This window comes from Ranitomeya variabilis, chromosome 2, assembly GCF_051348905.1.
Source record: "Ranitomeya variabilis isolate aRanVar5 chromosome 2, aRanVar5.hap1, whole genome shotgun sequence".
Taxonomy (NCBI): Eukaryota; Metazoa; Chordata; class Amphibia; order Anura; family Dendrobatidae; genus Ranitomeya; species Ranitomeya variabilis.
The window spans coordinates 771,312,801-771,331,978 of NC_135233.1; the positions used below are offsets into that span (position 1 = coordinate 771,312,801).

Sequence of the window (19,178 nt, forward strand, 5' to 3'; positions counted from 1 at the left end):
AAATGTGCAAATGAATACATTTATGTGTAGTTACACTGTTCAACAAGGGCAGAGTGCGCAGAATATTAATAATAGGACCGTGCATTGTGTGTATACAGATCCTGAATACATTCTTCTCCATTATTACTACCAGCGCAGCATATGACTGGATTGGGTAATCTTGACCAGGTTTCGTTTTGGACAAGTTGGAAGATTCATGTGTCCAATTTCCACCAGCTGAAGTGGAGCAGACCTTTGTATTCTGTAGGCTCAGTACCAATCGCCTGCCTTTATGTTAGAGCGGGAGGCAGATTGTAGAGTTAATTGAGAAATATAGAAGCATCACTGAGCTCAATTTTGATCCTTTTTTAATTCCCAAACTGGCAAAAGACAAAAGAGCTTGGGGAGCACGATAAAAAGGGTAAATAACGGCATAAGGAACTATGATGTTTGCTTTCTACATCATTAAGTGGATAAATAGCTGTAATATTTAGGGTTTACTATGATATTACACAAATGCCTTCTTGGTTTTCTTTAAAGCAAAAGAAAGATTCTTCCTAAATGCCGCTAATAGTTAAATACTTTTTTTTTTCTGTGAATGTATGCTTCAGGGGTATACCACACTAGGGTTTATACACTGGATGCATGCATCAAACAAAAAATAAATATATTTTATACATCTAAAAGCAACATGTATAAAAAGAAAGTTCAGTGTTGATTTTTAGGTATAAAAAAGTGATTATTTTTTTTAGATCTTATATTTGCTATGGAAATATTAGGAAATGCCCACCTTGGTCATTGTCCTGATGCCAACACATGAACACCAGCATTGTTTTTTTTTTTTTACTCTGGATTGTTGTATAATTATCCAGTGGGTTTTTACTGTCACACCAGAAGTACATGGTGCACTATACTATTTTACAGGAGACACTTCAGCAGAGACAATTGTCTCTTATCTTTTTATGAAAGATGGTAGTCTTTAGGTATATACCAATTAGCCACTTTCTTAGTATTATCTGGTAATACAGATTGCCAAAAATACGTTTAACATAAAACCATGATTTAAAAAAATTGGTCTGATAAGGGATCCTTAAAGGAAAGCTGTCTGATGCAATGATTAAAACAAGGGTAATGGAGGCACATCCCTACAACTTTTATTGTCTCAGCAGAAAATAGCCATAGAGAGATCACTCTCGGAGGTCTTTGGAGCCCATGCTTTGATAGGTCTGTGCTGTAGTTTTAGGATGAGTAGAATAGTACCTGCTATAGAGTGGAAAGGGGGGGGTCATCAGCTGTCCCATGGATGCGTCCACCCCGACGCGCGTTTCGGCGTCTGCCTTCATCTGCCCCTGACCCCCCTTTTCGCTCTATAGCAGGTACTATTCAGCTTGGTATATATGGCAGTAAGTATTGCTTTACCCTGCTATAGCGATTACTTTGATATATACCATGCTGCCCCGATTGCTTTGACATGGTATTATATGCACAGGCACTTTATAAATCCTTCTTGAAATATACCCTCTGACACACCTTTAGTTTTACTGCCGTATCTGGGTTTTCTATTAACTTGCATCAATTCATCATTTTGCTATATTAAGACTTCTTCACAGCAATTGAACCTCTCTCTTTGAAGTTCTTCAACATCCGATAAATGGTTGTTTTACATTTGCAATTCACAATTTTGTATCAGTCAAAACTTTTGGCCATAACGATACATAAACCCAGGTATAATTGCCTACAAATTGAAAGTTAACCTGTCACCAGGTTAATCTGCAGGTTAACAACGTTATTATACTGCGTGCAAGCGCTGGAGAGGTTCCCTTTAAGACAGCTTGGTACGCATCATCTTCCAGTATATAGATAACCTAACAGTGCCTAATTATCAATTGCATTACAGTTTAGGACTCTGAGTAAAGTAAACCAAAATAATAAGAGCCTGTTACTAGGATGTTAGAAACTGTGGCTTGTTTCAATATTATTCAGTTCAGGCCATTTTCATGTTTTTCATACATATACTTAAAATCTTTATGTTTTATTGAAAAGAAATTCAGAACAATCAAGTAACAAAGGATTCAGCAACATAACAATTACTGAGTACAAAAAGAAATCTCATTTACAACTGTATATCAAGACCTGTAGCCAGCAAGTCCCGAAATAATAGAACTTTCAGGTCAAAAGTCCTTTTCAATCAAGTCCAACAAAATCTGAAAAGAAAAATAAATCCATGGCGGATGTAAGTATCCCCTATCCAGGGAGACTGTATGACCTTTGGCGATAGATATGAAGTATCTGCTGAAAGAGAGCGACCCAAGGAAGAGAAGATAGGTTACTTTAAATAAAAGCGGTATAAACACGAAAGGAAAGAATGAGACTAAAGGTACCTTCACACGAAGCGACGCTGCAGCGATAGCGACAATGATGCCGATCGCTGCAGCGTCGCTGTTTGGTCGCTGGAGAGCTGTCACACAGACCGCTCTCCAGCGACCAACGATGCCGAGGTCCCCGGGTAACCAGGGTAAACATCGGGTTACTAAGCGCAGGGCCGCGCTTAGTAACCCGATGTTTACCCTGGTTACCAGCGTAAAAGTAAAAATAACAAACCGTACATGCTCACCTGCGCGTCCCCCGGCGTCTGCTTCCTGTACTGTGTGAGCGCCAGCCCTAACAGCAGAGCGGTGACGTCACCGCTGTGCTTTTACTTTCACTTTAGGGCCGGCGCTCAGTCAGAGCAGGAAGCGGACGGCAGGGGACGCGCAGGTGAGCATGTACTGTTTGTTTTTTTTACTTTTACGCTGGTAACCAGGGTAAACATCGGGTTACTAAGCGCGGCCCTGCGCTTAGTAACCCGATATTTACCCTGGTTACCAGCGTAAAACATCGCTGGTATCGTTGCTTTTGGTGTCAAACCTGACGATACACGCCGGTCTGACGACCAAATAAAGTTCTGAACTTTATTCAACGACCAGCGATATCACAGCAGGATCCAGATCGCTGCTGCGTGTCAAACACAACGAGATCGCTATCCAGGACGCTGCAACGTCACGGATCGTTGTCGTTCTCGTTGTAAAGTCGTTTCGCGTGAAGGTACCTTAAGACGAGGAATAAGGGGGGGAGAAAAAAGGGGGGGGAGGAACCATGAAGTCTGATATAGAAGGGGGCAACTTGCACCCCTATAATGACATCCGTCTAACCCGTATTGTTCAATCTATCTTCCTTATGGCTTAGAAAAGAGGGATTGAAAATCCTGAGAGTCCATATACAAAATCCAAGGACTCCAAACCTGCAGATATTTCTCCACTTACAATAATTTTTAATCTCTTTTTTTTTTTTTTGGTGATACGTTGAGCTAAATGTGTGTAATTTTTTTATAACATTTTTTTTTCTTTAAGTGGCAAAAAAGAAAAATAGAAAATGTGTTATTTTCTTACGACCACAAAGGACTGCTAAAAACATTATAAGTTGCAGTTAAATAAAAAAATAGCACTTCTTCATCCAATGAGCATAATGAAGGTGTAAATCTATCCCTTATAAAAATAAAGATTATTATTATTATTAGTGCTCTTATAGCCGGTCTGCCGTAGATTACCAAATGTCACAAGGAATCTGGAATGTTTGTTCCCAGTGGTTGGTCACACTCACCTTCCTCCCAGAATGCTTCCAAACTAAATGCCATATAAAATGGTAATTAGCAGATAAATTGACTCAGCCATGAAGAACAGCATAGAAATAGAAGAAATAAAATATTTTGAATTGTAAAATGTATTTTTTATTGTGTTCGATAAATGACTTATCACATTGCTTTCTGCTCTGTGAGTTTTGTCACAGTTTGCCTGCTTCTGCTCCAGGTATAGAGGAGAAGATATGGCAAGCGTACACTTCTCAAAGGGAACCTGCCATGTTGGCTAACTCTGCTAACCTGCTGAGATCTGGCTTTCAGTTACAGTGCCGAGGCATGCGTACTGACTAGCTACGCCAGTGGCTCCCTGGAGGAATAAAGTTATGTCGGCAGTTAGTGGCGTTATCTGACTTGACAGTCTGCCTTTTAGGTGTAGGAATTAAAAGGGCAGGATCACAATTCCTGTTGAGGAGTGATTTCTACACATTTAAAAGCAAACAAGCAAACAAAATAAACTAGCACCATCCAGCCAATGTGTGTGTCCATACTTTTCACTTGAAGATTTGCCAATCAGTCCAGACTAGGTTTATACACTTATGTTTGTTATGTTTTAAAACTGCTGTAAAAAATACGATAATTTATGTTTAAAGACAACAAAGAAAACTTCCTACGTAGAGACGCAGAGCCTGTCATATTTAAAAAAAAAACTTGTAGCCGCCCCAAAGAACAAAACAAAATTGAATGCAATGAATGTCAATTTTCAAAAATGTTTCAATGGATGTTACAGGGCATCTGTCAGTAGGATGAACCCTCTTAAACCGTCTATATATCCACATAGATCATAGGAGGTTGAATAAAATGATACCTGTGATCCAATGTCTTATTCCAGAGAAATCCATGTTTTTCTTATATGTAAATGAGCTGTTCCAGGCTATGGGCAGACACTGATCTGTGTGAGAATCTGCCTCCAGAGGTTCTTGTAAATACAAGTGGACTTTACCAGTGTGTTGTGTAATGGTCGCTCTCCTGATCTCCCTGCATGGCTGTGTGTGACTATAACTGACACATCTGCAGGTTCCTCTCCGCTTCCAGCTCAGAGACAAACAAGAGTGCAGTAATATTACAGTACAGCAGAGCTGTGAGAGCTGCAGCTGCTGACAGGTTTGTTATGAGACAAATGTCCGTTCTCCTGTTCTATGTTAGTTACATGTCTCATGCCAGTGACGGCCACCTTTTATGTAAAGTGATCTCTGCAGGAAGATTCTCGTGTAGATCAGTGTCTGGCCCATGGCCTGGAACATTTATATACAGGAAAAGCATGAATATCTCTGGAATAAGACATTGGATCGCAGATATCAAGGTATCATTGTATTCAACTTCCTATGACCTACATACCCATATACAGTAGGCGGGATGATCCTACTGACAGATTGCCTTTTATTGTCATTTCTGGCCAAATAATTTTTATGAACCTTATTAAAGAAATAAAAAAGCACAGAAAACCCGATATAAATAAAGCATTAAAATACTTTTGTCTAATGCCACAGAGCCCCAGTACATTTTAGATTATGATCAGCCAAACCTACTAATATTTTGGGGTACTGGCTAATCATCTGATGCCTATGGGAGTCTTGCTTTCAGGGGAGATGAGCCATTGCCAGAAGTGTCTGAAAGCAGCTTTCTCTACTCTCCCTGTTGAAAACATATGCGCTCTCTGCCAAACCAAAGGCTCATGTGTTGTTTGTGCTCTTTATTCACACACAGGGTATTATCTTAGTGGGTACAAATAAACACACCAAACAGTGCCTAATTCTAAATTGCATTACAGTTACCTAATTAACTTTGCTATACCTCTATATACTGCAACTATACCACCATATAGTGATTAGGCATTTTAGCACTTATTAAAGGGAATCTGCCTGGAGGTTTTTGCTATTTGATCTGAGAGTTGCATGATGTGAGGAAAAAGAGCTTAGCTCCAGGCATGTGTCACTGCTGTGTGTTGTAGTTTCAATACATTAAGTGTTTTATTAGTGAGAGGTTATCACTGCAGGACTAGGGCTCACGTGCAGTCCAGTCCAGCTAACCTCTGTGTAACCTCATTGCTAGAGATGAGCGAATATGTTTGGAAAACGACCGAATGTGCCATATTCGTGCCATGTTGGTAACATATTCATGCCGAATTTATGTTTGATGATCATTTCCGAACAAGTTCGCTCATGTGTACTCCCATTGACTCCAATGGCATTCAGCTATGTTCAGCAAATATTGCAAATCCGGCAATCGTAATCCGAACCGAATATTGAAATATTCACTCATCTCTAAACCCAACCCTTCACCACCGATTTGCAGCTTGCTGATACTGCACACAGCTAAGCATTCTGACCACTGCTACAACAATGACAGGGAATATAACAATATTACACCAAGCAGTCCAGTAACTGAGATACATTGCTGGAATCAGGCTGTCTGTCACTAACTTGTGCTGCTCTTGGATTACATGACTAAAGCCTTCTGACGGATTCTCTTTAAGTTTTATTTAGCTGTTAAATAATACAAGATTGAATTCATATTAAGATATCTAGAGGTTGTAAACCTTGGGTGTCTTGTCATTTTGCTAAATGCCCTTTGTTAGAATGAAGGTCATTCCAGCACCACCATGCTTCCTACTTTCCAAGCCATAAGAGAACAAACAAGCTTTAACCCCTTTCTGACATTTGTTGTAATGATACTTCCCTGGGCCTGTCTGACCAGGGACGTATTATTACTGCATGGCGATCATGCGCGCACACGGCCTGTGCGCGGGCAATCGCCGCCGGGTGTCATCAGATTCTGACAGCTGACTTCGGGCACTAAATGCCAGGAGCTGTCACACACCACTCCTGGCACTTCAACCCCCGAAGTGCTGCTATCGAACTTGATTGCAGCATTTCGATAGCCGGCAGAGGGATGACGTCATGACGACATCCGGGTCATCAGAGCTAGGAAAGTTGCTTGATCATGCGCAGTGCATGATCAGCATTTCTCTGTCAGTGCAGCGCTGACAGTTTCTACAGCATGGGGATGCTGTAGACAAAGTAAAAAAATAAATATTTGTACAGCTGAAAACGTCAACTTGACCCGCAAAAAAAACAAACCGCCATACAGCTCCATCAACGGAAAAATAAAAGTTATAGCTCTCAGAATAAGGGATGCAAAAATAATTATTTTTTTCTATAAATAGGTTTTATTGTGTTAAAGCGCCAGCAAATTTTGCATTCAAAAACTCAAATGGCGCTCCTTCTCTTCCGAGCTCTGCCATTCGCCCAGTGGTTTTCTCCCTCATATGGGGTATCTGCATGCCCTGAAGAAATCACACAAATTTTGAGGTCTATTTTTTTCTCTGCTACCCTTGTGAAAATGAAAAAATTTGGATCTGAAGTAAATTTTTTGTAAAAAAAAAAAAAAAAAAGTTAAATGTTAATAATTTTCCACATTCCAAAACTTCCTGTGAAGGGTTAATAAACTTCTTAAATGTGGTTTTGAGCACCTGTAGGGCTGCAGTTTTTAGATTGGTGTCACTTTTGGGTATTTTCTGCCATATAGACCCTTTAAAGTGACTTCAAATGTGAGGTGGTCCCTAAAACAAAATTGTTTTGCAACTTTTGTTGGAAAAATGAAAAATCACTGGTCAACTTTTAACCCTTAATCCTTCCTCACAAAAAAAATTTGGCTCCAAAATTGTACTGATGTAAAGTAGACATGTGGGACATGTTACCACCATCATGAAGTACAATATGTCACGAAAAAACAGTCTCAAAATCACCAGGATCTATTGAAGCGTTCCAGAGTTATTATCTCATAATGTAACAGTGGTCAGAATTGTAAAAATTGGCCCGGTCATTAACGTGCAAACCACCTCCGGGGGTTAAAGAATTACCCTCAGATTTTTTTAATTATCCTCAGATTTTTTAATTATAGTGTACTGATCATTGGTGGTTCAACTGCTGGAAATGCTGGAAATAGCTAGGCATTGTTTTTTTACCTTCCTTCAGCAGTCTGACAATAAGCATGTGCGCTTCCTCTCTATTAGTATCTTCTTGCATAGTCACATAAGTTAAAAAGAAATGGGTCCATCAAATTCATCCTTTCTCAATCAATTGTAATGCATTTTATTGAGAAATTAAAACTCTGCTGAGCTCTCTCCACATGTTACATAGCTGGCATCTGTGTGTATCAGAAGCGGCCAGAGCTATGATCTGATTGTTGCTGTTAACCATTTAAGCACCCCTGCCATTCTCTGAGAGCAGCATTTATATGTAAGGCGCTCCATATAATTCTATTATGTTTGCATGACGTGGTCCAAATCTGAATCGTGACCTGTCATCATCTATTTTATGCTTCAGTCCATTGTCTGCACTATTTGCATGTTTCATAGCAGGGTCACTCGCAGCACAAGTTTTAGGCAAGGTACTGGAACCTTAAACTTGAAGAATTACTGTACCATCCTTTCTGCTACTGTATTTCATAAATATGATGTCGTCTGTATATTATCCATTGCTTTACAGTGAAGCTTCTGTGGAGTGCTGAGTAGAGGATGTACTCTCGCTATTTCATTTCAGAAATTCATGGAAAGGATGTTGAGCATCAAATATTGTTTATGAACTATTGAAGGACACACTTTGTACATACATTTTATTCCAAAGTACAAAATTAATATTTGTATTGTGAGTGAAATTTTCCTGAGTGGGTGTTTAACAGGAAATGTTGCAGCTTTGAAATAGTATTTAACTGTTCCTATGGCAAACACTTTGCTTTTAAGGAAATTGGCTCTGGTATAGTACATCTGGGGTTTGCAAGACTTTATAATGTGTGATATTGTATGACATGACAGCCATGTATACGATGTAGTAAATAAATAACCGCACACAGTGTACAGATTCTGTAGGGATTTTTTCCTGGTCATGACCTCTTGTAGATCCTTCTTCTCTCTGCCGTAGCCTTCTCATCTTGTGCCCACTGCATCTTTCTCTATGGAAGTAACAGTCTGCATTTCTTACCATTTGAAAGAGAGCACACAGCCTAATTAAGAAGTATTTTAGTGGATCCATTGTGTTCCTAATTAGCTTGGCCACGTGATAAGCAAATGAAGCCTGTAAGGCCCGATAAGCGTAATTGTTCATAAGTGGGTTTCACATGCTGAGATGGAACTATTAACAGTACAATGGGAAAGTATATTAAATCCATTACATTTTGTATTTTTTTATGCTAAGTAGTGTGTGGCCGGCTGTAACAGTTTACTTATTTAAAAATCTACTTTCCAGCTGGAATCATCCATTGTGGCCCTTTCGTATTAATCATTTATTAATTTCTCAATAAGGCTTGGTTCACTTAGCATTTTGCCTACAGATTCCGCATGTATGCTCATAGTCTCTACCGACTTGTATGACTAATGGGGCCCATAGACGTCCATTAGCTGGATTTATTCAGAAATTTCAAGAAGTGTCCTTTTGGTCAATGTTTGCTCATTTTGTAGGCAAGTGCTCACCTGTAGTTAAGTGTAGTCTAGGACACACTGTCAATCCAGCTGCACAGAGTGTATGGGAGTCAATTACAGATGTAGTCGGTTGTACATTAAAACCAGGCATCTTTAGGTATACAATTGCAAATGTTCAGCAGACAATATTGACTGCTCCCCCTCAATTGATTGTCCAAAGTTTATGTGAACAGGGCTTTAGTAACTGAATATTTGGTCTCACAATATTTGTCTTATTTTCTAAATAGAAAAACGTTACTTACTCCGTACAGTGTCAATATTTTCTTTATTGTATTCTTCACTTTTAGAACTTGTTGTTAAAGGGATTTTCAGCTCTTAACTACAAGCCTGCAGTCACTTGTGAAGCCTCCCAGCTAGTGCACTGTGATGATTCTCCGATGCCGGTGTAGGGAGCGTCAGGCGCGTCCACAAGTATATGATTTGCATAAACGTGCAGACTAGACGTGCAAAGCCGTGCTCAATGCAAAAGTATTGAGTGAAGTCGCCGGACATGTCTAGTCGCCCACTCCCAGCATCGGAGAATCCTCATAGCATGCAGTGCGTATGATGTGAGGAGTCACAAGTCTGCAGTCACATAGGCTACAGGTCCGCAGTTAATCTAAGGCCGGACATCCCCTTTAATATTCCCAATGCTAAAAATAATGTTAAATATGGTTGTAACAACAATTCTGTGAATGCACTGTGACATTTCCTGTAGGATAAATATTCTAGAACTTGCAGATATATTTTTTTCCTCTTAGGGGTGCTTGGTGTAACATGCTTGTGTTATAACCTATGATTAGCTAATTTGTAACGTCAAGATTTATATGGTTCACTGCATAGACTGATTGTAGCTTTTTCTGCAGAAAATGTGCTCTCCCAGCTTGCTAATGACTGCACGTTGAAGTATATACGATATATAGATGGCTAATAATACAGATTAATTACTGTGGTCAAGTGCCACAACTGCCGAATCTTCTTCCTATTTTTAGACAATAATGTAGAAGCGGAGTTCTGCCTTTATCCTGTTTAGCAAACCATAGATTGTTGTAAACCAGTTAAGCGTAGACCGAATATGTAAACTATAATCTGTTTCCTTTCTTCAAATCCTAATTCACGTCCATTTAGAATAATGGCCATCAGGCATGCAGCCATAGACCTATTCAGTGCTGAGCTTTTACATGGCCTGTTTCTTATCCGCTTTCATGACTTAAAGCTGATTTTTCCAATGCAACTACGTTCTGTTTTTATTTTTTTTGCCTTTGATGTCTTAGAGGCTGCAGAGCAGATTAAATTGTAATGGTGAATTTCCATTCTTAAAGGGAAGGTGCCACCAGTTTTTTGTAGTTTGTTTTTTTGTGAAATTAAGCTTAAAATAGTAAATAAAATGTACTAATGCAATGTTTGCACTGTTTGCAAACATTTCTATATGAAAACTATTATATATTTTCTTACAAATATATATATTGACCACTAGGGGGAGCATTTTCCGTTTTAGACCTCAAGCAGCTATAGTAAGACTTACCAGCTTTACTGTTAGCTGGAAAATCTGGGCAGTAACTGCTGACATCAGCATTTCCCTCCCCTTTTGGGTGGTCTATTATCCCTGGGGCAGAATGAAGAGCAGCATCACAGGGCAGAGCCATTTTGTGTGTGACTGCCCTGTGATCTGCTATCACCAGCAGTTACTGCATCAGAAGCACAGTTAGTTTATGTGGTGTGTATGGAGCAGCATTGTCTGTGCAGAGCTGTCTGTGACTCATCCCTCAGTAATAAGAAGGAGCTCCAGGTCTGCAGTGAATGGCCGGGCATTGTGGAGGGAGGGGAGAGATACATTGTATGGCTGAGAGGTGTCAGGTGTCGCCTCTCTCTGCAGGCTGGGAATGCAGCTTAATGGAGTGAATGGAGCTCCTGTGATAGAGAGTAAGTGGAGCTGGGCAGAGAGCACTGGGCTATAGTAAAATGGCTGCTAGTAACACCTACAGCAGTGAGTTGTGCAGCCCACAGAGGCGTGCCCAGCTCACTGCTAACACCTCTCCAATGTTATAGATAGGGTCAGCGCCGGTCTATTATCTCCTATGTCCATGGGGTGCCGTAAAATGACACTGTTAGTGTTGTGAACTGCTGTGAAACCAAGATGTCAGCCCCCAGTTCCTTCTTTAAACACATATAACACATGAAATCTGTTTCACATGCATTTAAAACTTGGTTATAGCAGCATGTTATGCTACATTACAGTGATTTATTAATGATCTACAAACGCGGTACCTTACCTTTAAGTACCTTCTTTCTCATCATTTCTGTACAGGTGACAAGAGACTTAAAACAATATGACAATAAAATCATAGAGTGCAAGTTTGAGAACAACTCCTGGGTCTTCATGCGGCAAAGAGTTGATAAAAGCTTTCCAAATGCCTATGAGACTGCTTTGGGTGAGTACAATTTCTAATAAATAATAATAGATGTACCCTAAAAGGCAGACCAGTGTCTAACCTCATCTTCATTACATCTCATACTTTACCAGATTCCACTTTTATTTTCTACTCTTATCTGCACATTAAGTGATCGTTCTTCTATATACCGATTTATTTATAACTAGATGGTGGCCCGATTCTAACGCATTGGGTATTCTAGAATATGTATGCGTAGTGTAAAGCACAGCCCAGGTAGTATATTGCGCAGCCCACGCAGTACATTGCGCAGCCCACGCAGTACATTGCGCAGCCCACGCAGTACATTGTGCAGCCCACGCAGTACATTGCGCAGCCCACGCAGTACATTGCGCAGCCCACGCAGTACATTGCGCAGCCCACGCAGTACATTGCGCAGCCCACGCAGTACATTGCGCAGCCCACGCAGTACATTGCGCAGCCCACGCAGTACATTGCGCAGCCCACGCAGTACATTGCGCAGCCCACGTAGTACATTGCGCAGCCCACGCAGTACATTGCGCAGCCCACGTAGTACATTGCGCAGCCCACGTAGTACATTGCGCAGCCCACGTAGTATATTGCGCAGCCCACGTAGTATATTGCGCAGCCCAGGTAGTATATTGCGCAGCCCCCGTTGTATATTGCGCAGCCCACGTAGTATATTGCGCAGCCCACGTAGTATATTGCGCAGCCCACGTTCTATAGTGACGTAGTATATTGCCCAGCCACGTAGTATATAGCACAGCCCATGTAGTATATTGCCCAGCCTATGTAGTATATTGCCCAGCCACGTAGTATATAGCACAGCACATGTAGTATATTGCCCAGCCACGTAGTATATAGCACATCCCATGTAGTATATTGCCCAGCCACGTAGTATATTGCCAAGCCCATGTAGTATATTGCCCAGCCCATGTAGTATATTGCCCAGCCCACATAGTATATAGCAATGTGGGCATCATATCCCTGTTAAAACAAAGAAATAAAATAAAAAATAGATATATACTCACCTTCCGGAGCCCCCGGATCCAAGCGAAGCGGTTACCCACGCTGCTCGTGCGCTCCGGTCTCAAGAGTGCATTGCGGTCTCGCGAGATGATGACGTAGCGGTCTCGCGAGACCGCTACGTCATCATCTCGCGAGATCGCAGCATGGACCGGTTACCGGAGCGTCACGAGGAGCGGGAAAGGCCTTTTGTCGATCCGGGGGCCGACGGACGGTGAGTATATAACGATTTTTTAGTATTTTTAACATTAGATCGTTTTACTATTCATGCTGCATAGGCAGCATGAATAGTAAAAAGTTGGTTACACAGGGTTAATAGCAGCGGTAACGGAGTGCATTACACCGCGGCATAACGCGGTCCGTTACCGCTGCCATTAACCCTGTGTGAGGGCAGACTCGAGGGGAGTACGGAGCGGGCACTGACTGCGGGGAGGAAGGAGCGGCAATTTTTCCGCCGGACTGTGCCCGTCGTTGATTGGTCGTGGCTGTTTTGCCACGACCAATCAGCGACTTGGATTCCATGACAGACAGAGGCCGCGACCAATGAATATCCGTGACAGACGGACAGACAGACGGAAGTGACCCTTAGACAATTACATAATAGATTCTGATTTATAAAGCTCTTTCCTGTAGCAACCAATCAAATTTCATACCAGATTAGTATAATGTCATCAGTTTTTTGCTACCTAATCTAAGAGGATGCAACTGAGATGTAGGGGCAAAGACAATGACTTCTTAAGTAGAGCTGAGTTATGTATCACTACAAACACTTCCAGGTCACATCTGACAACAGTCAGTCTGAGATGGGTTTTGGTAATGCTTAGCTGGGCTATTTTTTGCGGTCGCCGGTAAACGGTTAATTACTGGCGATCGTAAAACGGGGCGGTAAAAACCGACCCCAATCATGTTCTTTGGGGCCTCGACTACCCCCGGCAGCTGAGACCCCCAAGATCTGCCGGGTGCCGGCCGGCGGGCACATCGCGCCCGCCATTTTTTTGCCGGAAGAAGATAGCGGCGCCCATGGGGAACCACGAGGAGCACCGGGGGACGAGGGCAAGTATCGGGGGCGATCAGGGACCCCATTTCTCTGTCCTCTGGTCCTTTAAAGTTATAACCTAGACTTTACAAGCTAATCTTTCCACAACCGAGAGGAAAAATTAAATAATAAAAACTGTTTTACTCCACTCTACAGCCACTATTCCATGATATTGCCAGTTTAACATGCTCAAACTGATTAGAGGTCCTCCTTAACCCCTTCACGACCTTGCGATTTTGCGCTTTTTGTGCTTTCGTTTTTCACTCTCCTTCCAAGAGCCATAACTTTTTTATTTTTCCGTCAATATGGCCATATGAGGGCTTGTATTTTTGCGGGATGAGTTGTACTTTTGATTGACACCATTTTACCATAGAGTGTACTGGAAAATGGGTAAAAAAAATTCCAACTGCAGAGAAATTGCAAAAAATATGCAAACTGTTACAATATAGATCCGTAACTTGGGATTCAGTAGGCTTTATAGGGGTCATCTAGGGATTTACCTATTGGGTGAATTTTAGCCCTCCTATTTATACGGTAATCCTGACCACATTGCTTGTCCCAAAAATTAACTTTGTTCATCCTGTCACATTATATAGTATTTCCCTTTCAGTGAGGCACCTTTGTCAAATATTATTATTTTAAACCTTTTTTGAATAATCTTTTAGGTTGAGTATTATTTATTCAGTACACATATTGACATACTCCCATCATAGCACTTGTGTGACTGCAATGCCTATACTTCCTATAGCTACGACACCAGTCTTGTTAAAATGCTTCTGTGTATGTGTAGTACTTCATACATGTAACTTATCTTCCTACACTTTTTTCTTTACAGCTGTATGTAACAGCATTAAGTATCCAGTAACAAAGGAAATACTATTTGAATTCATCGATCGATGCACAGGAGCGAATCAGGGGCAAAGTCAAAGAAATCCAATGGATCCTGATGCTGAGCTTATGCCTCCACCTCCTCCCAAAATTCCACGAGTCATAAACTGATGGACAATTATCTCTGAAGCAGAAAGACTTCATCTCAGACAGGGAAAATCCTAAGAACCCGCTCATGTTACATATTTGCAATAAGGACCTTTCCACACACAAAGCAACTTTTTGCACACTGACATTGCAACTGTCTTACATGTACAAAGATTGTTTCTTCCCAAAATGTGCATCAAAGACTAAACGTATCTACTTTGAATTTTACATGAAAGTCCAGCAAACCCAAAGCATTGCATTACAGCCTTTGAAAAGACTTTATTTTTGAAAGATGCACAAGCAAGAACTGTCAGATCAAGGAACACACCTTTTGTGTTTTCTTACCAATTTGTCCATGTATAAAAAAAAAAGTTGCTTTTGTCCTTCATTTTCTTAAAGATCTTTTTATTTAATTTAATGTACTTTTCTTGAGATCTCCACAGTGTGAACAAAACGATGCTTTAACTATTATTTCCTTTGTATAGGACACAACATCATTGTCTAGTTTTGCCTGTTTTAAACTTTGCTTCAAATTTTGAAATAAAAAGTGAAACTTGTTATTTTTTGTATGTTGTTATTTACAAAGGTGATAAGTATTTTAACCCCTTAACGACCGCCGATATGCCTTTTAACGGCGGTAGTTAAGGGAGCTTAAACCACAGCACCGTTAATTAACGGCGCTGTGGAAAAAGTGTATAGGGCCCCCCAGAGTCGGATTTTCTCTGGGGTCTCGGTTGCCGGGGGTAGCCGAGACCCCAGATAGCAGGATTCGGGTCGTTTTTTACCGACCCCCGGGTTGTGATCGCTGGTAATTAACAGTTTACCGGTGGCCTCAAAAAAAAAAAAAGCGATTTGCCATTTAATTTCTCTGTCCTCTGATGTGATCGCACATCAGAGGACAGAGAAATGGAGTCCCTGATCGCCCCTGATACTTGCCCTCGTCCCCCGGTGCTCCTTGTGGTTCCCCATGGGCGCCGCCATCTTCTTCCGGCAAAAAAATGGCGGGCGCGATGTGCCCGCCGGCCGGCACCCGGCAGATCTTTGGGGTCTCTGCTGCCGGGGGTAGTCGAGGCCCGAAAGAACATGATTGGGGTCGGTGTTTACCGCCCCCTGTTTTGCGATCGCCAGTAATTAACCGTTTACCGGCGACCGCAAAAAAAAATGCAATGTGTCTGTCATTCTCTGTCCTCTGATGTGATCGCACATCAGAGGACAGAGAAATAGGGGGATCGGGGACGCTGTCATACTTACCGGTGTCCCTGGGTCCTCCTGCGTCCCCTCCTGGCCCCTGGCTTCTTCCGGTAAGAAAATGTCGGGCACATGCGCAGTGTGCCCGCCATGATCTGCCGGCCGGCAGAGGAAGATTCTTCCTCTTGTTTCATTTTGGTCACTGTGATAGATCCTATCAGAGTGATCAAAATAAAAAAAAATGTAAATAACCCCCCCCCTTATAACCCCCTTCGTTAGGAAAAAATAATAAAATAAAAAAATGTATTTCCATTTTCCAATTAGGGTTACAGTTGGGCTAAACTGAGTTGGGCTAAATTTAGGGCTAGGGTTAGGGTTGGGGCTAAAGTTAGGGTTACGGTTGGGGCTAAAGTTAGGGTTGGGGCTAAAGTTAGGGTTAGAGTTGGGGCTAAAGTTAGGGTTAGGGCTGGGGTTGGGGCTAAAGTTAGGGTTAGAGTTGAGATTAGAGTTAGGGTTGGGATTAGAGTTTGGATTATGGTTAGGGTTGGCATTAGGGCTAGGTTTGGGATTAGGGTTAAGGTTAGGGTTGGGATTAGGGTTAGGGGTGTATTAGGATTAGGGTTAGGTTTGAGGTTAGGGTTGGGAACAGGATTAGGGGTGTGTTGGGCTTAGGATTTTGATTAGGGGTATGGTTAGGGTTGTGATTAGTATTATGGATCGGGTTGGGATTAGGGTTAGGGGTGTGTTGGGGTTAGGGTTGGAGTTAGAATTGGGGGGTTTCAACTGCTTAGGTACATCAGGGGTATTCCAAACGCGCCAGCCAATTTTGTACTCAAAAAGTCAAATGGTGCTCCCTCCCTTCTGAGCTCTGTCATGTTCCCAGTGGTTTACCCCCACATATGGGGCATCAGCGTACTCAGGACTAATTGGACAGCAACTTTTGGGGTCCAATTTCTCCTGTTACCCTTGGGAAAATAAAAAATTGGGTGCTAAAAAAATCATTTTTGTGGAAAAAAAATTTATTTTTATTTTCACAACTCTGCATTATAAACTTCTGTGAAGTACTTGGGGGTTCAAAGTGCTCAACACACATCTAGATAAGTTCCTTGGGGGGTCTAGTTTCCAAAATGGGGTCACTTGTGGGGAGTTTCTACTGTTTACGTACATCAGGGGCTCTGCAAAAGCAACATAACGCCCGCAGACCATTCTATCAAAGTCTGCATTCCAAAATGGCGCTCCTTCCCTTCCAAGCTCTGCCATGCACCCAAACAGTGCCCCCCCCCCCCATATATGGGGTATCAGCGTACTCCGGATAAATTGCACAATAAATTTTGGGGTCCAATTTCTCCTGTTACCCTTGTGGAAGTAAAAATTTTGGGGTGAAAAGATCATTTTTGTGGAAAAATATGATTTTTAATTTTCATGGCTCTACATTATAAGCTTCTGTGAAGCAGTTGGGGGTTCATAGTGCTCACCACACATCTAGATAAGCTCTTTTGGGGGTCTAGTTTCCAAAATCGGGTCACTTGTGGGGGGTTTCTACTGTTTAGGTACATCAGGAGCTCTGAAAATGCAACATGACGCCCGCAGACCATTCCATCAAAGTCTGCATTTTAAAATGTCACTACTTCGCTTCTGAGCCCCGATGTGTGCCCAAACAGTGGTCCCCCCCCCCCACATATGGGGTATCAGCGTACTCAGGACAAACTGGACAACGAATTTTGTGGTCCAATTTCTCCAATTGCTTGCTAAAACATCATTTTTGAGGAAAGAAAAATGATTTTTTATTTTCACGGCTCTATGTTATAAATTTTTGTAAAGCACTTGAGGGTTCAAAGTGCTCACCACACATCTAGATACGTTCCTTAATGGGTCTAGTTTCCAAAATGGGGTTACTTGTGGGGGGTTTCCACTGTTTAGGCACATCAGGGGCTCTCCAAGCGCGACATGGCGTCTGATCTCAATTCCTGCCAATTCTGCATTGAAAAAGTCAACCGGAACTCCTTCTCTTCCAAGCTCTGCCATGCACCCAAACTGTGGTTTACCCCCACATAGGGGGTATCGACATACTCAGGACAAATCACACAACATCTTTCTTGGTCTAATTTCTCATGTTACCCTTGTGAAAATAAGAATTTGTGGGCGAAAAGATCATTTTTGTGTAAAAAAAAAAAAAATTATTTTCATGGTTCTACGTTATAGACTTCTGTGAAGCACTTGGGGGTTCAAAGGGCTCACCACACATCTAGATAAGTCCCTTAAGGGGTCTAGTTTCCAAAATGGTGTCAATTGTGGGGGGTTTCCACTGTTTAGGCACATCAGGGGCTCTCCAAACGCGACATGGCGTCCGATCTTAATTCCAGCCAATTCTGCATTGAAAAAGTCAAACGGTGCTCCTTCTCTTCCAAGCTCTGCCATGCGCCTAAACAGTGATTTACCCCCACATATATAGGGTATCGGCATATTAAGGAGAAATTGCACAACAAATCTAGTGGTTCATATTCTCTTTTTACACTTGTGATAATAAAAAAAATTGGTTCTGAAGTAAAATGTTTGCAAAAAAAATTTTAAATGTTCATTTTTTCCTTCCACATTGTTTTAGTTCCTGTGAAGCACGTAAAGGGTTAATAAACTTCTTGAATGTGGTTTTGAGCACCTTGAGGGGTGTAGTTTTTATAATGGTGTCAAGTTTGGGTATTTTCTGTCATGTACACCCCTTAAAGTGACTTTAAATGTGAAATGGTCCCGAAAAAAATGGTTTTGTAAATCTTGTTGTAAAAATGAGAAATCGCTGGTCAACTTTTAACCCTTATAACTTCCTAAGAAAAATATTTTGTTTCCAAAATTGTGCTGATGTAAAGTAGACATGTGGGAAATGTTATTTATTAGCTATTTTGTGTGACATATCTTTCTGATTTAAGGGCATAAAAATTCAAAGTTTGAAAAAACACCACAATATTTATCACTGCCTATCTAAATGTCACCTTTTCACATTGATCATGTTTCCTTAAATTTCTACAAATTAATATACTGTATAGGGAAACTTTTTAAAGAAAATCACCAAACATTACTTAAGGAGGGAGAGGAGTGCTCCTTTCAGGGAACAAAAGGTGCAGAATTCTGGGTAAAATAGAGTTGTCCAAAATTTATTTGAAACCACTTTCATCTACTAATTCCTCTATCAATGCTGCTCTTGCCAGTCTGCAACTGATGATATTTTGACTACATGCATGTTACTGCTTTATCTGATCTGTAGCCTTAGGGCTCATACTTGCGTGAAATACGGCCGAGTCTCGCATGGTAACACCCGCCTCTGCCGCCGGCACTTGGCAGCGGAGCGTGCAGCTCCATGTATTGCTGTGCGGCCGCATGCTCCGCTCTGGAGTGCCGGCGGCCGAGTTTTAACCTGTGAGACTTGGCCGTATTTCACGC

The 19,178-nt window shown here is 41.5% G+C and overlaps 1 protein-coding gene across 2 annotated transcripts in view; it reads left to right on the top strand.

Moving 5' to 3' along the window:
- RNGTT (RNA guanylyltransferase and 5'-phosphatase) overlaps positions 1-15,118 on the top strand; it is a 587,560-nt gene extending 572,442 nt beyond the window's left edge. For both annotated transcript variants that reach the window (XM_077289743.1, XM_077289744.1), the window contains exons 15-16: positions 11,419-11,542; positions 14,419-15,118. In XM_077289743.1, the coding sequence (XP_077145858.1) occupies positions 11,419-11,542; positions 14,419-14,582 (288 nt within the window). In that variant the 3' untranslated portion in view covers positions 14,583-15,118. The remainder of the gene's footprint in view (positions 1-11,418; positions 11,543-14,418) is intronic.
- The last annotated feature ends 4,060 nt before the right edge of the window (positions 15,119-19,178 follow it).